Source organism: Cygnus olor, chromosome 3, assembly GCF_009769625.2.
Source record: "Cygnus olor isolate bCygOlo1 chromosome 3, bCygOlo1.pri.v2, whole genome shotgun sequence".
In the NCBI taxonomy this organism is placed as follows: Eukaryota; Metazoa; Chordata; class Aves; order Anseriformes; family Anatidae; genus Cygnus; species Cygnus olor.
Window position 1 is genome coordinate 53,545,259 of NC_049171.1, and position 22,968 is coordinate 53,568,226.

General features: G+C 38.7%; 1 protein-coding gene across 2 annotated transcripts in view; it reads right to left on the reverse strand.

Annotated features, from left to right (window-relative positions):
- Window positions 1-22,968, reverse strand: part of MAN1A1 (mannosidase alpha class 1A member 1) — a 141,636-nt gene that overhangs the window by 57,522 nt on the left and 61,146 nt on the right. For both annotated transcript variants that reach the window (XM_040551505.1, XM_040551506.1), the window contains exon 5: window positions 204-298. In XM_040551505.1, the coding sequence (XP_040407439.1) occupies window positions 204-298 (95 nt within the window). The remainder of the gene's footprint in view (window positions 1-203; window positions 299-22,968) is intronic.

The following is a 22,968-nucleotide window of genomic DNA, read 5'->3' on the forward strand; positions in this document are numbered from 1 at the left end:
CGTTATTTCTACATGCATTCTTGTGCACACAATGTATACTTACTTACATTTCTGCATTTAAGCTATAGAACAAAGGATCTTACATCAGCTTTTACCTAGCTGGAAAGACTAAAACTGTGAGGAAATTGTAATAGTTCTGAGGCAAAGGACTTTTCAACACAACTATTTTATATGCTCTTGTCACCAAAAATCAGTTGTTTTACCTCTTAATATTAAGCAATGCCCAAGGTATCCCAGTGGGAGTGTTGAAAGCAGGTAGCAATTTCTCTCCAAGCTCCACTGCCTTCTTTCGGAAAATCTGGAAGTTAAGAAGAAACAAAGTGTTGGAAAACGCGTTGCAGTTCCCACTAAATGACATCTCGGCACAACAAAGCATCCCTGTTATTTCTTTAGTGCTGTCAAAAGAAACAAATCAGCACAAGCAGTTTTCCATTACACAAAGTTACAGTGGGTAGTGGGTACCACGGACTACTGAAGGAAGATGACACAGTGAAGACAGCCAGAGAACCTGCGCCTAGCATGACCAGGAGACGTAAATCAGAGACACCAGTGAGGCTGGACCTGCTCTAGTTTGCACAGGACTGCTGTGCGCTGGAGGAGGGCTTCAATAGCCGGGTGCGTTGCTGGGTCCATGCTGGGTGACACACAGCTGCCTGCCCAGGGCCACAAGTCCTCCACAACTGCTCATGGCAATTGGATTTGTTAACAGTGTGCCACAGGGACCTGGGCTGGATGGCCACATACCTGCCACATGGTGGATGTGCACTGCACAGACGATCTGAGGCAGAAATCAAACACAATGCAACTCTCCCCCCCAACAAGAGAAACGTCAGTGTAGTGATATTTTTGCAGCACCACAGTATTTATGGACTCATTTGGCTTATACCCCGATGGGCGTCAATGCCATGATTAACTCAGAAATCAAAATTTACTCCTACAGGTAACTGAGAGTTAACTGATCTTTAGCACCTAAAGAGTCTAAACTTTCATCTTTTAAACAAGAAGGAGAAAGACCTTGAATGCTTAACATATGCCCACAAGAATTACAAACAATTTAACACCAGGAACTTTTATGTTCAGAGTAACTGTTATAACACTACAACAAAGAGGATTTTGCTCTCCTTGGTCTGCCAGCTCAGCTAAGGTTACATTAGCCTGACTTTTGGAGCACTGAGCGCTTTAGTAAAAGAGTTTCTAATTAGAAGCAAAATTGTTCCAACTTAAATATAGCAACCTATTTAGTGATCTCAGTATTTGGATGTGCAAGGCCTACTTGCTTGGAATTACGCTGAAATCCCATGCAAAACTGAAAGGCATTATCCCAGGTGTAATAGCCAGAATAGCAAAGTCACCTTCATCCTCCCGTCTTTCTAATAATGTCTCCCTGCGGTTCATTTTTCCCCCCTCAAACATATTGATGATGAATTTGTATTTATTTATTTTTAGAAATCAATTTGTACACTTGATGCATCTCACAGCGTAGCCAAGTACAGTACAGCAAATTTTCGGAAAAGGAAAACAATGCACAGGAACCCTCTCTATATGCTTAAGTGAATGCATAAAGACATTTACTGGGCAAAACGAGGTAACAGAAGAAATTTCTTTCTACATAAATGAAATACAACTTTTAAAGTCCCACTTTCTAAAATCCACTTCGAGTAAAGCTCTTTATTGTTTAAAAATATGTGATCAGGAGAGAATTTAAAGCTCTGAGACAATCACGTTACCAGAAAGAACCTCCAAAAAACCCCACTGTCTCTATATGACAGAGGTTTCTCTGAAAGTAGTCTCAGTTTTGGAATTACAATGTAATTCCAAAATTTTGAGGAAGGTTACAGAATTTGAAGCTAAATTCTGGCTGTAGTCAGAAAACTTTTTTGAGTAAAGTGCATGTGAGTGCTGGAATAAACCTGAAGTGAGGCAACAGGGAAAATAATTTGCTTGGAAATCCCTTCATAATCTATGTTATTTCTGACTTCCCACATCACTGATTGTGTAGATTCTGCCAAGAATTAATTAGGCATTTGGGATCATCAGGCAGCATATAATTCAGTCTCCCCAAGGGTTAAAACCTTGAGGGACATTCAGAAAGAACAGCTGGTGCAGAAGAAATCTACTAATCCCTTAGTAGATTTACTGGAGAGGAGCAAGTGACCCCACAAGGAGCACACAAGCTTTCCCTTCATTACACTACACAGTTGCATTTGTTCACTTGCTCTATTAAACCTGAATCTATGTTTTGCTCTTTCAGCACGAGAGGCTTCCTGGCATTTTCACAGTATATGAATCACAGAATCACAGAATGGCCAAGGCTGGAAGGGACCTCTGAAGATCATCTAGCCCAACCACGCCCCCCCCGCCAAGCAGGCCCACCTAGAGCACGCTGCACAGGATGGCCTCCAGGTGGGTTTTGAATTATCTCAAGAGAAGGAGACTCCACAGCCTCTCTGGGTAACTGTGCCAGGGCTCTGTCACCCTCACAGTAAAGAAGTGTTTCCTCATATTCAGCCAAACTTCCTGTGTTTCGGTTTGTGCCCACTACCTCTTGTCCTGTCACCGGGCACCACTGAAAAGAGTCTGGCCCCATCCTCTTGACACCCTCCCTTCAGATATTTATCTTAGCACCTCTGGTCTGAAACACTGAAGCACTCACAGGAGAGCGGTCGTGACAAACCTCCTGAGCAATGGGTACACAACGTTCCTGAATCCTTGTAGAAGCATCTGTCTGCTGTGCAGCATAAAGCCAGCCCTACATGTAAAGCAGGTAGATGTTTTATTTTATGGTATGTGATTGAAGATGCAGATTGTCAATGTGCCATACACGCTCTTTTTGGACTCGTATTTAAGAAAAAGAGGAGATCTCTCTTTCAAAGGCACATACATGTTTAACCCTAGCAGTGGCCGCAAGAACAGTAACTAACCAAGGCTCCCTAACTGCTCCGTTAAAGGTTGTATCAATCCTTCACCATTAAAAAAATCACATGCCAACTCAGCAAGAAGTTTGTTATAATAATTGCTTCTGGACAAAAATGTGACCTTCTAGTTTCTCAATTAAATGTTTGATGTATAGCAATAGTGCTTTAATTTCAAATAGTTCTACCAACTTTCACACGTATTTTTTTCTATTCTATTTTGTTTATGTTATAAATTAACAACCTGATTTCGTTCAAAAGAAAATTGCCTACTCCAGATAAATGTCAGAAATAACAGTTATCCAAAAATAAACACATCCGATGTGAAGCAGTAAGGAAATACTGTTCCACGTACAGATAAGCAAGGAAAGTCAAAGCCACTCATGATAAGGACAGAGCACTGAACAAGCTGTTAGTGCTTTGAACAGACAGTGAAGTTGGGCATTCTAACTTCTTTCTTTTCTCAAATGTCTGTCTTCCAATGTAGTAAGCAATCTGAGAAACAGAAACCAAAAATGAAAAGCAGCTAGAAAAACAGACAAGAAAAAATGATTTTTAGACCTTCTTACAGTTTTGGAACAAGCCCTGAAGTGAAAATGCACTTCTTGTTTACAAGACAATTTCAACAAGTTATTACTAACGCATACTAGTGATTTTCCTTCCCTTTCCAAAGTTAAAATAAGTCAACTGCAGACACTATCCAATTTTATCTCTAGGGCTAATTTAACATGGCTGAACAACTGACTGCCAAATCACTATCTATCAAGTACAACAGTATAGGCAAGACTGACAAGAACACAACACTTTGTGAATGACTGAACGCACTATATGGCAACTTCACACAGCAAAATTACACTCTTTCAGTGAGGGTAAGAGGGTGAAGACTAATAAAGGAACCACATTGTTTTTCAGTTTGAGGCTTTAACAGTTGAAAAATGATAATAGGGAAAACTAGTGTTGGTTGTAATTACTCCAGACCAAAAACTTCTAATATTAGACAAGAAATAGATGCTGTACAGGTTAAGATATTTGTATTTTCAGTTTATAAAAATGAATAAACAATAGAAACTGCTTAATATCTCTGTTGCTAACACGAATTTTAAATTTTTGCCAAGCCCTAAACTCTCCTCACTCCTACTGAGTAAAGTCATTTTTTGGTAAGCAAAAAGTATGATACCCATTTGTCCTGGTTTCAGGTAGGACAGAGTTAATTTTCCTCCTAGTAGCTGGCAGGGTGCTATGTTTTGGATCAGAATGAGAAGAGCGCTGATAACATGCTGATGTTTTAATTGTTGTAGAGCAGTGCTTACACCAAGCCAAGGACTTTTCAGCCTCTCTCTGTCCTGCTAGCGAGCAGGCTAGGGATGCAGCAGGAGCTGGGAGGGGACAGACCCAGGACAGCTGACCCAAACTGGCCAAAGGGGTATTCCATACCATCTGACGTCATGCTGAACAATATATAGGGGTGGCTAGCCGGGGTGGAGGGGGGGCCGGCTGCTCGGGGATAGGCTGGGCATTGGTCAAGGGGTGGTGAGCAATTGCATTGTGCATCACTTATTTCGTACACATTATTACTATTAATACTATTATTATTATTATTATTATTGTTATTCTTTTCCCTGTCTTAATAAACTGTCTTTATCTCAACTCACACACTTCACTTTCCCGTTTCTCTCCCCCATCCCGGAGAGGGAGGGGGGAGGGTGAGCGAACGGCTGTGTGGTGTTTGACTGCCAGCCGGGCTAAACCACAACACCATTACAGGGATGTACAGAAAGGCAGAAATGACAGAGCACAGAAAAATATAGGACAATTTATATAATAAAGGAAAAGTCTACTGCAAAATTTCCCATCATAGTGGTTATCTTGAGAAGCTCAGGGACTTTTTCTGGCCTCTCCTCATGGATGCTCAGCCAACAGAAATGAAGGCTTACTTAGACAAAGTAGTCTGTCTGGATCAGACCTGGTGGATGTTGTCACAATCCTATGCCTGCACCCACCCTTCATCCACACCCTCTTATAAAACAAAACAAAACAAAACAAAACAAGAGTAGTTCTTCTAAAAGTCTACATATCAATTCCAAGACCAACTTGACTTACTCCACTGCTCTATCATATCTGGAGTGCACACTTTTTGATTAAATGAGACTGTGGTGTTATTTACCTGATGTACCTCTATCACTTCATCAAGTAATAAAAAGAGTAACCCGCACTGACAAATCCCTTCTTTTAAGTGGAGGAGTGAGAGGAAAGTGCTGTGGCTAACGTTAAAAAGGAACCAAACCACTAAAAATTGTACTTACGTTTAAGTTGACTACATACTATGCCCTAGTAAAGAAAATCATTCTTTGAATCAGTGAAGCACTGTGATTTAGGGAAAAATAATAACTGAAAAGGTCAGAAATAGAAGACTGGTATGTAACACTGTTAGGATATTTAATGCTTTCTCAAACATTTCTCTCTGACCTCATTTTTTTGTCAGAAGACAGATATGGGACACAAGATGATCCCTCTTTTTAAAAGCAATGTTGTAGTAATATTTTTTAAAGTTTATGTAAGATCGCTAACATGCTTGTATAATACTGATACTCACTGTGTGAGTATCTGTCCTGTGCAAGAATATCTCCTCTGTAGAGTAAATGCACAGACTCCTTCGCACTCAGCAATCCTACTCAAAATTAGCACTAAAGCAAATTAGATACTTACTACAGTCATATAACAGATTATACAGAAAATCAAGTTGCTACATTTTCCTCTGAGATCTCTGTTTATATTATGAATCATTGGTTAAAACAAGCTCAGTGCCCTATAAAGCAGCATCTTTGTCTTTGAGTTACCAATCTCAAGTGCCTTACACAACCAAAACCCACTCCAAATCCTGCCACTATTTCTCCAAGCCAGCATTTCTTTTAACAACATTTTAGCACTCGGTAATACACAAAGAAGAAATCCATGTCACTGCTCTGCACACTTGGCTTTCCTGTTCTTGTCTGCTCATTCTACAGCTAACACACACATCAAGTCATTGAGCCCACTTATCCAGTGAACAAAACATTATTTTCTCACTCCATGAATCATTCTTAATTATTTTTTAAATACATATAAATATTTTTGGCCATCATTAGAGATAGCAAGCTAAGAGGTTTAGAGCTGAAGCCCTTCTCTGAGCACACTACCACTACACAAGCTGCCAGGAGGTATGCTTTTGCACAGCATCATACTTATGTGTGTCATGATTCCCAGTGCCAAGTCATGCACTTCCTCAGTAGCTATCATCTGCACCTTTCATTCTAGTAGGACTGCTAGCATGATTACTGAAAAATGTAAGGAAAGTAACCACATTTGCATATACAGTACTTACACCAGCAGTTTTCCTACAGCAATTCTTTTCCTAATAACATTTTCCCTATTTCTCTCAAATATGACCTTAATTATGTGAGGCACTCTTGCTTAGAAAAGCAGTTTGGGCATGGGATTGTTTTGTTCTGCTTTCTTTTTGTCACTGATGCGAATACTGAGGTTTTGGCTGTAAATCAGGACACAAACTTTAGATGAAACAAAGCTGTGAATTTAATGAACTATGTTTTCCAAATAACCAGTTCATTTACATTAGTTACTCACATTCTTTACCCAATCTTGTGGCATGCAGATATCAAAAGTATGTTTTCTGTTGTTGTTTTTTTAAATGGCTTTAGAGAAAAATGCCTTCTCTTTTAAAAGAAGTCAAACATTCACAGCTGCATTGCTCATGCTAGAAGACCCAATCCCACAATCAATGAGATTTTGCAGACTGTTGTGTCCATTACAAAATCTTATTAGGGAAAACAGTGTTCCCACAGAGAAATAAGGATCTGCCTGCAAAGGTGCAACTGTAGGACTAAGACCAGAGCTGTCATTCGGTGCAATATTGACTTTCATTACAGTGCAGGAAGGTTATCTTCTTCCCTGGATAAACAAAAACATTTCCTCCAGCTAGAATGACAAACTCCTTTGAAAATGTTAGATTACCTCATCATAGATTTAATTGCAGTTGCTAATCAGGAAGAAAAGAAAACACAGGAAACAAAGAAATATCTCAGAATTGTATGATGCACATGAAATTTAAAAAGAGCATTATAAGTTCCATACCAGTGAAGCCAGAAGTTAATTTTTAACTGCAATCAGAGGAAACGATCCTAATTATTATTTTTCTAATTGACAAATACATTTTCTCTTCATTTCTAATTCTGTCACATTAAGCATTTTTCATTTTTGTTTTATATTTACAGATAAAAACTGACAAGCCACTAAGTAAGATTTATTGCTTTCTTTCCTGTACCTGACGGCCTCTCCCAGTGGGGTAAGGAATGAATATTTCAGTGCAAAAGCAGCAAACAAGAGCAGAAAAATGAACACGGACAGGCTGCTTTGCTTCTCTTCAGAACACTGAATAGAAATCCTTTCAGTCTAACAAATGTTGATTTAGGTTTAAAGTGATCCGCTAACAAAGGAGAGCTCTTTTAGAAGAACTTGCTCTAATACATTGTTCACCGAAAGACAATCCAGGATTTTTGCTATGTTTGTATTTTATTTTTACAATGAAAGATTGGAAATGCTACAAAATTGTTCTGCTCCACCTGAAATACCCCAATAGTATGGATGAATAATATAAGACGTATTATTCTACTATCTTCAAGTGGTATGACACTTGTCATATTATGTGAAACAATTTCCTGTAAAATATTTTCAGTGTTTATGACACATTGATAAGATACCTGGTTGCTTACATTAACTCTGCAGCAATTATCTGTTTTACAATTGCTGACACCTTGACAGTAACAGGTGGTTTGGGGCTTAATTTCAGTCAGCCCGCACTTACTCCTGGCTGAGTCAAGTCAGTTATGAATGATCTGTGCTGCAAGTTAACAACATTTCTGGATCCAAGCATTGTAATGAGTCACGTCGGCGTGGAAACTAGTACTGGCAGAAGGAGACCAAGACACCATCATCTAGGACTTATGCAGCTGCAATTGTATTTATTATGCAGATCTGGAAGTGCTGGAGAGACTGTTTTGAGTGTTTTCCCCTGTAGCAGCCTAGGTTTGGAAGCTTAGCCAGATGCTGGAGCCTGCTGGCAGAGGCACAGGGCCTGGACACGACACCCTCCAGCACCTGTGGCACCTGCATCTCCTGCACCACACCTACCACAGGGGTGCCTGCGGCCTACTGAGCCTGGGCAGGGAAGAGCTGACTTTGTGCTGGAAACGTAAATCACCACCGTTTCCTTAAAAGCACAAAGAAGGAAACAAAGCATGCCTCAACTTCCTTAAAAAGCGTGTCTCACCACACGCACAAATAAGAATGTTGACTGGAGGGAGCAGGGTTTTACTTCAACAAGGATTTCCACAAGCAAGCTGCCCCCTTGCCGGCCGTGAGGCAGGTTTCTCATCCCGCAGGGATGCCGGCAGAGGGAGCACACGTGAAGCTTATGCACAGCACAGCGGAGGGGCTTCTTGGGGTCTGGGGACATCAGAAAAAAGCCCAGGAAAAGGGCTACATTGAAAAGCCTCAGTTTGGTAAATAATCTCGGCCGCTCCCTTCTCATTAAAATTCTCAAAGCAGTGCTAGGTTTCATCCAAATCTCTCACACACATATGAGAACAATATCAGCTGTATAAAGTAGGAGGAATATTATGTTTAAAAATAATTATACTCCGCAGCCATTCCCAGAATCTTGTTAAGCATCTGCTGTCACACACTGCTGGGCTGTAACATCACAACAGATAACGTGTATACTGGTTTCCAGATAAGAGAACCTGAAAAATACGGACCTGCAGTAAAAGGAGAATTCCCATCTCAATTGTGGGCTGAATCAGCCTCAGGGTAGAGTTTTTAACAAGATCTTGCATATGGAAGTCCAAAGTGTATATTTAACACATATATGAGAGCAACAGCTATTAGAGCACTCAAACCTGAAAGCTTCTGGCACCTGAGGCGACGTGTCAGCTCAGGAAGGGGCACAGCAGCTTCCAGCTTTCAAAAATCTCAAAGTATTTAAAGAACTTTCCCGGACCCTGCTGTTGTGGGAGATTCAGACAGCTTGTGGTTTCTGTGAGCCACAACTCCATCTCACTTGTAAATATTAGAGCAGCACGTGTCTTTTTCACAACTTGTGGAAATAATGAACATAGCTATGCTTTTACACTTGTACTGGATACCCCAGTATGCTGGTCCCCAACTTGTAGAGACCATACCATACAATAAACAGTATATCGTCATATCCATGGATATTATTCGACAATGAAGAGCATGAAAAGCATCTGTTATCCTACAAAGAAAGCTAAAACATACACCAAGCTAATATGTGTATATATATTTTTTTTTCTTAAGGAAATCTATTTAAAAGATGCTTAGTACAAAAATTTGATTACAATTTCAAAAAACAAACAAACAAATCTATCCTTTCTTTTATTCAATTAGCCTTTTTTTGTTATGGTTTTACTGATGGCAAGAAAATTAATTTCCTCTTCTAACTGATTATTGTACCAAAGAAATCATGTAGCACCATGAAGAATCCCCCCCATAGAAAAGACTGTAGAGAATTTAATCAAATGGAAGTAACTGGATTAGGGAGAGATTTCCAGATTTAATCCAAATGTATATAGCAACAAGCACAACACAAAACCCTCAAGTTATCAGCAGTAGCTAGCACACGTAATTACTTCAGGTTTTTTAACTAAAGAATTTCTAAGTAGATACTTTGTGTTCAAAAATCATATTTTAGGCAAGTCAGTAATAAATGGTACAAACTGGCAGAAAGAAGGCAAAGCATAAAACAAAGAAATATTACTGCACACTAATATATGTGTCTGACTGGTACTTTAAAATTAGAATGAAAGGATTGCTAAATAAGCAAAGAATTAAAAAATTATAAAGGAAGAGATTGTTCCAGTTATATTTAGTTATTTCCTTTTGTGCTATTTATGTGTATTTAAGATTGCTTATGCAGCTATAAAGAACAATTTAACAGGAAGAATTCTTAGGCCACAAGTAACTGCTAGTTTATCTACTAATGTCAAGAAACCATTAACTTTTTTAAAGCTTATGCATACTTGCACAATTAAAAGTTAAACTACATCCTATTAGTACCTGTAAAGCTCACAAGCTCATCATGAATATTATTTCTGTTGTGATAATTCAAGACAAGGTGGTGATGAATAAATTAAACAAACTTTAATAACTGTCTGTACTAAAATAAATTATTTCTGTACGAGAGCCTTTTAGAATTCCTCCCCCCAAATTCAGGGCTGCCTTAACTTTCCAAAAGGTGTGGTATGCAGCATTGTCATGAGTAACGAACAGGATTTGCTGCATATGTGCAGATCAACCACATGCTGGCAAGCTGGCTCCAGACACTCAAACCACAGGTAGCAAGACTCATGCCTAAAAAAGCTGCACTGAAAGTTTAAGATTCTGAACTCCCACACAATCCCCAATAAATACAATATAACGTAGCTCAGCGTAGGTAAATCTTTGTCAAAGATTTGGGATGCCATTCTTATATCCTGCCAGAAATAGAAAGGAATTACTGAAAAGGCTGGAATCCCAGATTCCCCATCAAATGATGAATGAGCTTCTAGCAAGCGCAGATGGCAAGCTAGCAGACATTAAAACTACTAGCAGCCCATGAGTGAGGACTAAGCCCAAACACAAGAACTAGTGTGAGTTTTTAGCTGATACCCAGATAACTGGAACAGGGTTGATACCTACAGACCCACCTCCCCTCAACCCCAACAAAAGAAAACTGCCAGCAACCTGAGAAATCTGATGTTCAAATGCTTGGATGCTGGTGAGAGACACAAACACCGTCAGCCCTAGGAGCAACCACTGGACTAACACAAGGCATGTGTGTTGAGAGAACAAAATGTTGTGTGTTTAGTGCTCAGGTCTTCTACAGTTAAGGAAGATGATATATGTATTTGAAAATATATCGGACATAAGTAAATATGAATGGAACTAGAAATAAGGCACATACAATGGAAACTCATTATATTGTGAAGCAATACAGAAAACATCTGGATGCTATCTTGGAGGTTTGTGTTTTTCCTGATTAAGGAAACAGCTGCCTTAGTAAAATTACTCATATCCACCAGTAATGAGGAGTATCTTTTAGCACAATTCGTCTGTTAAGCCACAAGCATCTGCTTCCTAGTTTTCTTTTTATTTAATCTTGTGTACCCAGCCCAAGTGCTGTAACAACAAATTTAAATAGCTGCCTCATTTTACATCTTGCAAGCCATGGTATCTAAACAAAGAACAGCACTTCGCATACAAAACTCTCCTTTCAAGCAGGTGACCGCTGGGAGGTGATTTGCAGCACCATCTGTGTGAAGGGGGGCGCGGGTGGAGAAGCCTGGTAAACATTGCATGGTGAATCAGTAATTACATCCTTAACGTAGCATAAAGCGCTACCAGAAGATTCATTCCTGGCTTTGTTAATTTGACTGTATCTTTTAATTCCAATGCCATTAAGTGATTCAGAGCAATGCCTTTACTGTGCACCTAGACCACGGTGGCAGGCAGGTAAGAGGCTAACATCACTCTGGCTAGGTAAAGGAAGTCCTGTTTGCTTTTTAATGTTAACTCAATAGCAAATGGAGAACTGCTTGTTTCAGCCAGTGTTCTGTGATGCTTGTTGCAGTTGCTAATGGAAAAAGTTTTAAATGATGTTTATTAAATATACTAGTGTAACAACATGAACAGGATAACAACTATTCCAACTTTTATTGTTCTTCCACTCGTTTTATTTTTTTTTTCGTAACTTCATTTAGTTAATTTCAATGTTTTACTCCAGCATCAGCATAATAGCTTAATGAACTGATTCTCAAGTAGCAGACCTGAGCAGTGAGAAAGCAGCAAGAGTGCAATTTCCCTGCATGCTTCACTAGATCTGATAGTGGGTTACCTACAAAAGAGTCCGAAGCTCAAGGTCCCCAGTATTCTGCCATCCTCCTTGAGTTGGTTTATAGCAAATGGGTACTTGCACAGAGAAAATCCATCCAGCCTGCTGAGCCAATGGAAAAAAGAAACTATGCCTCTTTGCTCTCCTGCCTCACCAAGGGAGAATCTTTCTGAATAGCCCCATGCTCTGACACCATTACATGTATTTTGAGTAAGTAAGGTATTGGTATCACTCAAAGGCCAGTCCTCAAATGGTTAAAACTTACTCTGACTATCTCTGTATTGTCTTCTTCGTCTATTTTCTCATCCCACAAATCAGGTAGCACAGACTAGATCTTCACCTAGCTCAGGGCTTGTTCCCTTGAGAGAGTTATGCTTATTGCTGCAGAGCAATTGTTCTGTTTCTCCAGCTGTAGTTCCATGGTCTCAAGAAATAAAACTTTTCCTTTTTCTCTCCCCCCTCCCCTGCCTTTTTTTTTCTTCCCTACTCGAAGTGCTCCAGATAGCCAAAGGACTGTATTTCCAGGAAGTTGTGGGTGAAAGTTATATACAGCTTGCAGCACAGCATGAGAGCGTATACAGGACAATGACACAGGACAGTCCTAAGTGACTTGTTCAAGCTACAGCTTCACTAGACACTGGAATGAGCTATTTACCAACTGTGTCCGGACCCTCCTCCCATGTAGGGTAATAGAGTAGCTAGCTCTAGAAAGAAACAAGCTGGAAACTAACACATGTGCAAAGCTGCTGATGAAAGGACTGGGGCCCAGGAACCAAGCATGATGAGAGTCCAAACTAAGAAGTTTGAATACTGAAGTTTAAAAACAAGTCATGACGTTGGGCACAGAATTACAGGGTTCCAGACTTTTCAGTCTTCATTAAACAGAAAAAAGCTTAACTACTTTCATTTGCACCAAAGTTTTCTCTAATACCACTTACAGACATCCTCTGTTCCTGTTCACGAATGGGCAATTTCACTATTAACTGGGTGTGTTCGTGGATACAAAAATAAATTAAGCTACTCTTTTAGAGTATTTCTTCTACTGTTTAAACATATATCAAATATAATGAGTATTTAATTTTGTATATTAAGGCTATGCCAAGTTGAAACAATAAAGAGGTTCTTTTAATCCTTATATTAAGGCTAAAGCTGATACAGAAATTTCCAGATATTTTGATCTCAGATACTGGAAACATCATAAATACTTTAAAAAGTAAAATGATTACAAGTACAGAGACAGTGCCTACTGTTAGTCTGTTCGATTTACATCATGGATGACATAGGAGCAAGCCATTTGACATAAAACTCTCTAATTGACTCTCCTCTGTGACAAACAGCTACAGCCTGTTTCTCTTTCAGTTTTATATGTATGGAAAAGGAATAAAAAGTTTTTATTCGCTCCAGCCATAATGTTTCAGTAGTTGAGTAAATTCAACCTGTATTTGCAGCTCTGTGCCAACAGTTTTGCTTGATTCTGTGACAAGTGAGTTCTGTAACACTAGCAGTTGCATCGATTATGCGTTTCTGAGAATCTGTTTTTCAGGAGAGAGGAACATGTTACAATTTAGCATCCTTAACATCCTTCTTAGTTCCTTTCTCCACAAGACCTCTGACACACCATCTTGCAGGCTTTTTATATAAGTAATATAACTTGAAAAAAATCTCTTTTATAGTAAGAAAGGAGGATGGTGCTTTCTTAACTCAGTGCTTTCTTATTGTTGAGATTTCTCTGAAAGATAATAGTCTTTGAAGTATCTGATGAATAATGTGCACATCCAAAACAAGCCCAAATAAAGTGCATATGTATTTTCCTTAAATATAAGAAATGTGAATTCTCTTGTAGTTCTTTTAATGTAAACCAAAAAGAAGGTTTCAGGAGAGGAGAACTGTAATTTAAGAAGCTGCTTTTATGTTGTAAGTTAAATCATCAAGCAGACTAATTCAATTCCTTTGTGTTTACTGTAAGACTATTTCTCTTACTGGACAAGCTATAAAACTAAGCAACCAAAATATAAGAAGGCAAGCAGACATTTCCGATTTGTAACTGTCAGAAACAAATGAAACAAGTGCTTTTCTGACTGAAAAGCAGTGCTGCCAGCAGGTAGTAAATTTATGAGCAAATCAATCGTTTCTCTGAATTCCCTGCATTTTTTATTTTTATTTTTATTTTTTACCAGTTAAACGTTGAGGTCATTCCTATAATTAAATAGTCAGAAGATGCTCTCTCCAAAGATAAACATTACGTTGTTTTGAATGCAGTGTATATTTGGAGGAAATGATGGTTAGAAGTATTCATAAAGATTTGAAGTACTCATATTGCCACATATTGGTATCATTATGTTGCTTTCCTTCCCTGACTTGATGGAAGGTTAAAAAGAATAAATAAATAAAAGGCATAGCAGTCCTGTAAGTTCTTTCTGTTTTTACCAAAACTCATCACATGGCTCTACTGTTTCATTTTACTGTCTGACTGAAGACTTCACATGGCTATTCCTAGACAGAATACTTAGCAGGTTTCACTTATTTATTTTTCTTCCTGATAGTATGCAATTAAAACATTACAGTAACTTAACTGCATTTCAAGTTGGAATTACACACACACATATATATATAAACACATCTTGAAAATATGATCTGAAAAGAGGCATCTTAGAACCACCTACACTCATTTCTTCTATCACCAACTGTCATAGACCATTAAGAAAGAACTGGTTGAGCAAGGAGTTCTTCTCACTCTTATCCTTTAGCTTTTACTTCTGGCATTGGGCCAGTTAATAAGCATATTAACACACAACCTTCGAGCAAATCAAAATGTCTGTTGGCATTTAACAACGGAGTAAGTCCGCCCAGATGTACTGACTACCATCCCCTTCGTCTCCTGTAGCAGTCTGGCAATGTTTGCCTACAGCATCTCAGCAGTTATTGATCTTGCCTGGAATCGGGAAGGTTATTTGTTCTTCCCTCGTGAATATAAATGGAAATAAAAGCAACTATGGAGAGAAAAGACTGAGTACAGTCTGACTGATGTTTGTAAGAGATACCCTACGAGCAGCAAAAGCTGATGAGGTTTGAGTTATTCACTGGTTTTGCATGATAAAAGGAAAAAGATTGAAATTGTCTGTATACTATGAATAGTGTTTTTAAGAACAAGTTGGGGAAAATAGCATCCTTTAAGAAATGTCATTGTGAGCTGCTGACTTTGTTCTGCAGCTGTTGGTTTGAAGAAAACAAAAAGGTTTTTTTTAAAGAAAAATGGAAGAGAACGAACTTCACAGCATATCCTTTTTACAAGAAGATCCTGAGGATCTACTGGACTGTAAAATTATCTAGCAATGCTTGCAAAAAATTAAGGACAACATGCCCCCCAAGGATACAACACAGCTTTAAATCACTAACAGGATTGAACTAGCTTCCAAAAACAACTAGTGTGGTTATTTCGCTTAGCCTGCAAAAGCAGATGACAGCCTAAAGGCTGAAGAAAACAAAGAAACCAGACACATCCAGTTCTTCAGATTAACAGTTAGAGAGCCTTTTTGGTGGTTCAATGCATCTGAATTATAAGAAAAAATGGAACTGGCCCATGATGCCAGAAGGAAGACTGGTTTTTGTTAATTGAAGGTTGACTCTACTCCGGCAACACTACTGCTGAAATGATCTTCCTTGTTTACTTTAGAGTTTTGTCAGTTTACATAGGGTTGGTTTTTTTTTTGGTTGTTAAAACAAGCTTTTGAGCCTTCTTGTAAGCTGAATGAGAGAATCCCCACATTGTACTGTACCAAGCACTTTCGAAGGAGTTATCAAAGTCAGGTGGTTTAACAAGCAATCAAAGGTGTTTGGAGAGTATCACAGCTGTACACAAACATGAAAGGCGAGTCCTTCAGTATATCTACCACCTCTTGACCTCTCTTTTATCTTATGCATTACTAGAAAATTAAATGGCAAGATAACTGACCAGATAACACCTGTGGAAATACAAAAGTAAAATACTTATTGACAAAAGACTTGCAAGATAAACAGTGAGCTAAAAAATTGAATTTGCCGTATAAATATATCCTACGCTATTTTTCTTTGAGGAAAGCAAGTTAGATTTACATGAAACTCTGGCACTACATATTACTCCTCTTTTTCATCCTTCAAATCTTTACGGAAGTGATTTTGTTCATCCTCTTTTCAGTTTTTCGCTTGAGAAAGGTTTGCCCATTTCTGTGCATTTTGTCCTGTACAAAATGAGCGCTTTTTATTTATCGACTTGAGGAAAAACAAAGATTTGTCTTTCAAATACTTCATGACAGCTCTGCTTAGGGGCAATCATCTGCCAAATAACCAAATTCCCCTCTGGCATCAGTTGCGCTGGAAGTGGCTCAGGATATTTCATGTGAACATCTTTTCTAAATTCCTACTCAATCATTTGCACATAGGGTGCAAATACAGTCTGTGTATGGCAGAGACAAGCTTTTGGCACAGAAGAGACAGGAACTGTACTCACTTATCAACCACAACATTTATCAACATTATTCAACTGTTGCATTTTTACCAGCAAATGGCACACAAATAGCATGTGGATTCCTGCAATTTCCTGAAAGACTTGGTAAAAATTGCCCTCCTTATTTTTTCTTTCAGGTCTCTGTTTGAAAAGCATGGTCCTGCCAATAATAATAATAATAATAATAATAATACAGGCCAATTAGCACTGTCCATGCTAAATTAAAGCCAGTGAGCCTTGTTTGTATCTGTTTCAGATTTGATCTACTGGACAAGATGTATTGCTAAATCCAAAGGAGGCTAAAAGAATATCTGTCTCTTGTGTAGCAAAGATACCATTATCTGTACTTATTGCTGGAGGCATGAAGGGCATGCAGAACCAGCAATGATGTCTGCTTTTGATTTGATACATTCAATTTTCTCAATGATCTTCAGTTAGCTTGTAGCAGCAGGACTTGCATGTGGCACAGAATGTGGTGTTTTGTAATGAATCTCTAATCTGTTCCTTCAAACAGCAAATTTGATGAGGTTTAACCTCTTCCTCGAGTTACATAAAATGAATGTCTGTTGCACACCAGCACCTTTTCCTGACATTTCTCAATGATCACCATAACTTCCCAGGGAAAGGGTAAGTCTCCTGGCGCAAAGAACTATCTATTTTCTTAAAGTCCAGCAACAATAAAAAGTATGACAGGAGTTTCTCCCCAAGACACTCCGAAGGATAGTGGCATTTGTCTCAAATACTCCTCATGTGCAATATTGTCAGACAAAAGAAGGAAGCATATTCTCTCAGAACACCTCTCCAATGTATATCTATATCCCTGCTCCAAATCCCATGCCCTCGTGTAAAAAGAGTGAGGCTGCAACTGAAATACTATTTCACTTTAAAAAAACTCCTTAATCTTCATGCAGATTGTCTTCCTGTTTTACATTCACATAAAATTGTTCTTATTATTATTGATTGTTTTTACTGAGGAGCATTCCCAATTTTATTGTATACTTCTATTCACTTCATTTGTATTTAAATACTTAGAATTAATTAATGCTTACATATTCTTTAACAGAAGTAATTTAACTTTTCACAAAAAGATACGAAAGTTGAAGGATTTATTGAGAAAGTCAGATTTGGAAATCTGATGGAACACCTAAGTATTTTCCTATAGAATGAAAACCACAGAAATCTTCTTATGCTTATATCTTATCTAAACTAATAAGGAAAGGAGCCTATCATCTACTTATCTCCCAATGTAATGAAAAATAACCTCTGGATCAGACTCAATCTATGGAGACAAAGCACAGAATGTGATCCTACAAAAATAGATAAACATTCTGAAAGATTTAGATGCAGAAATCAAGAGTTAATCCATGTCCAGAGTCAACTGCAGGTACAAAGTATTTTTACCTGTACTTTTTAAAGGGAAAAAATATGTACAATTATTCAATACAATTTATTACTTTTGAGCCACCTGAAGAAACTTTTGTAATACTTCCACAGAGAGAATAAAATTTTCCACATATTTCTTATAGCATTGATTAAAGGAGGGTAAACTAATTTCCCTCTATTCCCCCCATCAGCACCAGTTGATATATTTTGATGTTGCTTTCATTTGCAGAAATAAGTCAGCTGTTTGGTTGTAAAATTATATACAGGCATAATTCTTTAGACATTGAGAGTATAGTTGCAACGATCTCAATGCTGCTTGCAAACGGCTTCACAGAGCCAGAAATATTGTCTATATGTTATACATTTTCTTATAAATTTGCAGCACATATACATTTATATTTCTTGTAAATTTGTGAGACAATCTCACTAACTCTTCATGTAATCTGGTCTTACTTTTCTTTTACTCTGCTTTGTTATTGAAAATGTATTTGATGCTGCAAAATGAAAGAACTGAATACTGAGATAAATGAAAGAGACAAATGCCTTGGAGATTGAATTTCTATGCAGATGCATGGTGTATCTGGACAGACTGCTAATAGCATACCATGCAATGAGGTCTTCTTTTGGGACTAGCTAGAACTGCTGCTCAAAAGAAAAGCACCCACACTACTACTACTTGCAGATATGCCCTCTCCAACTGTTCTGTAGAACCACAAACAAGTGAAACTGCAGGAGCTGGTTGAGAGCCAAATCCTTAGAACAAACAAACCAGCTCCCTCTCAGCTGCTTGAATTCTACTTAATAATATAGCTCAGGAGTTCATGTCAAACACACCAGCTGTTACAATCACGATCAGATATTACTTAGCTCTCATTATCATCCATTCTCCTTTCTAACAGTTTACCAGCTATAGCATCAAACTATTTATTAAGTCTAGAGGCGATCAGGAATTTTTGCTTAAATCAATGTAATGAGCAATAAAGCATTTGTTTAGTTATTTCTAAAGTCAATGCATGAATGCAAAGACATGTCAAATAAATGTGCCATGGGACTAACCAAGCGTTTTTTGTTTTGTTTTTTGAAAGAATTCCCCAAGCACACAACCTCCTTTTAGTTATGAAAAAAGCAAAACCATTAAAAGTGTAGAATGTGGTTATGTACAGGTCAGTTCTAAACTCATGTTTTTCAGACCAAAGTCAGGGCTGTGCCTCCTGGTTTCTTAGTAGGGTAGTAGACATTCAAGTTAATGAAAGCTCAAAGAAAAAATACTCACTGTTGAGCTTCAACAGCTACCAATCCACTGAATTAATGTGCGCGGCCACTATTTTCACCTTACATTAGCACAGTAGCCTGAGGGTCTTTATTATGAGGTACAAAACCTGTTGGTGATGGCAGTAGATGTTGCCTGCTGGGTATGTAGGTGGCAAAGCCTCCACAAGGTCTCAGGTAATTAGAGCTGGGTAGAAGTTTCCAGTCACGGTATGTATACGTGGTGTCAATAACTCCAAAGCAGGGAGGGAAGAGAAGGAACACTGAGTAGCAAAATTTGAATCAGTATGAGACTGAAAAATGAACATTTCTGTTATCATTCTTTGAAATGTCCTCAGCATTTTGTGTGCAGCCTGTTTGAGAGGCAGCGTTCCACAAAGCAGCTGAGCAAGTAGTAGCATTGAGAGAAAGGGGGCAGAATCATTAGGAATGAGGAAGCTTTTAGAGTATAGGGAACCTACTCAACAGAGATGGCTTTAATCAATGGTGACGGTTGTTGATTGCACTGCAGGAACTTGAGACAGAAACACAAGACTGAGGGGCAGTCTGCTTGCAACAGCAGAAGAGTAGTTTGAGAGGAAAAAAATCTTAGGTCGAGGTTATCTGCAGAATGTGAATCCATAGGGATTCTGTAGTAGTTTTGATGCAGCTAGCACAGAAAGGGAACAGCATTAGGTCTATTACTGTAGTGGTGGTGAAGAGATGGAAATGCTAATAGAGATTATAGACTGATTGTGGGAAACAGTGGAGTTTAGGATAAATCCTAAAACAAAGTCACTGCAGAAAAGCTTAGTTTGCACCAGCGTTCAGCCTTGAAGAGCCAAAGCAAAGCTTCCCATGCAAAGAGATTCTTAAAAGAATAACCATAATGCACTGTTGACATTGAACTAGATGACATCTTGAGGTCCCTTCCAAGCTGAATGACTCCAGGATTATAAAAAATATGCAAGTTAAAAAAAAAACAAAAAACAGCACAAATCAATAAAAACAAAACAAATCATCAAGATCATTTCAGAGCTCTAAAGGAATTAAAACATGACACCCTGAAGTACTGATGCATCACTTACAGTGGCGGCAGATGGATGGGAGGTAGCAAACACGGCCTAAATCTTCAAACAGAGCTGTAGAAAATTACAGACAATAGCTGTCTTCTAGTTTCTACTAAGCAGGGAATTCTACTGCCAGTCTGTGAAGATGCTTCAGGAGAAGTGGCATTCATAAAGAAGTGATCAAGCTGATAAAGTATGCTTAAAGTTTCAAACAGCATCAGAAATTAAGCTTCGAAGACATAAAAGGAAAAGTCCTCTTGTTAATTAGTGTCAAGTTAAGTGAAAGGAAGCAGAAGATAAAATGTGGTCAATTCTCACACTAGTGAGATAAGATCCCCAGAGGATCTATACTGAAACTTACGTTTTCTGATTGGCAGAAGCAGGCCAATACCTTTGTTCAGGTGGACATTCTCCTACTATCAAGATTGCTAAATAATTAATTATATGCTTCTGTATTTATGGAATTTAAACTTTTGCCATGAAGTTATACATCTACATGAGAAGGAGAGCCACATATAAATAGTTACAGTTAATTGTGGAGAGTGTTTAAGTACTGTACCAAGTCAGCACTGTCTTGTGGCCAGCCTGGCAAAAGCAGCTCTAAATCATTAGAATCTGTATCACTATTTCATGTCTTCCACTCGTTAATAAGAAAGCACTACAGCCACTGATGGATGGTTGTTTTAAGTGAGCAATGATTAGGTCTGAAGTCAGACAGGAGGCCAAGATCATCAAGTGAGGTTGAACAGTGGCACTGTAACACCTATTCTAAGTATAGATGTTCCTAAATAGGTATAGCAGTAGATGGAACTGAGGAAGTCCAACACTTATCATCATGAAGTATTTTTTTTCCCTTCATCCCGATCAGGATAAAATTGTGTTCCTTCAAACAGAATATACTGTCAAAGTAAAAAAAATCTGTCACATTTCTACTTCATTCCATGAAAAGAAATGACAATATGAACATCAAGTTGATCGTTATCAACTTTGTCTTCCTCCTGTGACAACTGTCTTTAATCCTGGAAAAGTAAAGGTCGTATTATGCAGGAAGAACAGCTGCTGAATCCAAAATATTTTAATAAAATAAACAACAACAAAAAAAACAATTAGTCATCCCATTCAGAAAACAGAAAAGCTTTGAAGGAATCTGGGATCTTACCAGCAGGATCTAAAACTCACAGGCTTCTTATTCACTTCAACATATGGTGGATTTAAGTTTTGTACTACTCATACAACCTGGAATTATCATTAAAAGTTCCATTTATTTCTGCCTGTGCAGTGTATTCCCTGGTTGTGGAACCAACCTTCAAGTCGAATAGTCTCCTTCTTACATAACAAAAGTAATTTTAACAGCACCCACAAGAACCAGCTACCAATCAAGCTGAAGAGCCAGTCAGATCATAGCCAACATAGCTTCACCAAGGGCAAATTGTGCAAAATGACTTTAGTGGCCTTCTACAATGGAGCAACTGCATCAGCGGACAAGGGAAGAGCAACTGATGTTATCTCCCCGGACTTCTGTAAAGCCTTTGGTATGTTTCCCCACAGCACTCTTGTTTCTAAATTGTAGAGAGATGGATTTGATAGATGGACTATTGGATATAGAATCAGCTGGGTGGCTGCATACAAAGAGTTACAGTCAATGGCTCAATGTCTGGCTCAATGTCAGAATTTCCATTTCCAAATGTAAACCAATAACAAGTGGTGTCCCTCAAAGGTCCATACTGGGACCAATACTATTTAATATCTTAATTAAGGACATGGACAGTGGGATTGAGCGCACCCTCAGCAAGTTTGCAGATGACACCAAATATGAGTGGTGCAGTTGACACGTCAGTGGGAAGGGATGCCATCCAGAGAGGTCTAGACAGGCTTGAGGAGTGGGCCCATGTGAACCTCATGAAGTTCAACAAGGCCTAGTGCAAGGCCCTGTACCTGGGCCGGGGCAATCACCAGCATCAGTACACAGTAGGCAATGAATTGCTACTTGGGGATACTGGTGGATGAAAAATTGGACATGAGCCAGCAATGTGCAATTGCAGCCCAGAAAGCCAATTGTATCCTGGGCTGCAATTGTGGCCAACAAGTCAAGGGAAGTGATTCTCCCCCTCTACTCCGCTCTCATGAAACCTCACCTGGAGTACTGCATTCAGCTCTGGGGTCTCCCGTACAAGAAGGATATGGACCTGTTGGAGCAAGTCCAGAGGATAGCCACAAAAATGATCAGAGGGCTGGAGTACCTCTCCCATGAAGAAAGGCTGAGAGAACTGAAGTTGTTTACCCTGGATAAGGCTCCAGGAAGACCTTATTACAGAATTCTATACTTAAAGGGGGTTTATAAGAAAGATGGAGAGACTTTACAAGGGCGTGTAGTGATAGGACAAGAGGTAATGGTTTTAACCTGAAACAGTGTAGATTTAGATTAGATATTAGGAAGAAATTCTTCACTATGAGGGTGGTGAGGCACTGTCACAGGTTGCCCAGAGAAGCTGTGGATGCCCCATCCCTGGGAGTGTTCAAGGCCAGGCTGGATGGGGCTTTGGGCAACCTAGTCTGGTGGGAAGTGTCCCTGCCCAAGGCAGGGGAGGGTTGGAACTGGTCTTTAAGGCCCCTTCCAAGCCAACCCCAATTTTTCTGGTATTTGTAGCTGTTCTACAAATGAAGTTTGGTATTTGACTGCAATTCTTTCTAGCTTAACAATCACAAAATACAAAAGCTGTGACTTAAAGTGTATGACAGTTCTAGCACTTTTAGACATGTCAAATTAATTCTACCAAGGCAGAAATTCTAGAAAGTTTAATATAATGCATCTTACAGCTCTATTTGCAAGTGAGCACCACAGTTATCAAGACACAAAGTATTCCATTTGTTCATTTTTAAAATTATCCACATTGGTGCTTTTATCTAAATGAACAATTATGTGAGCAGGAT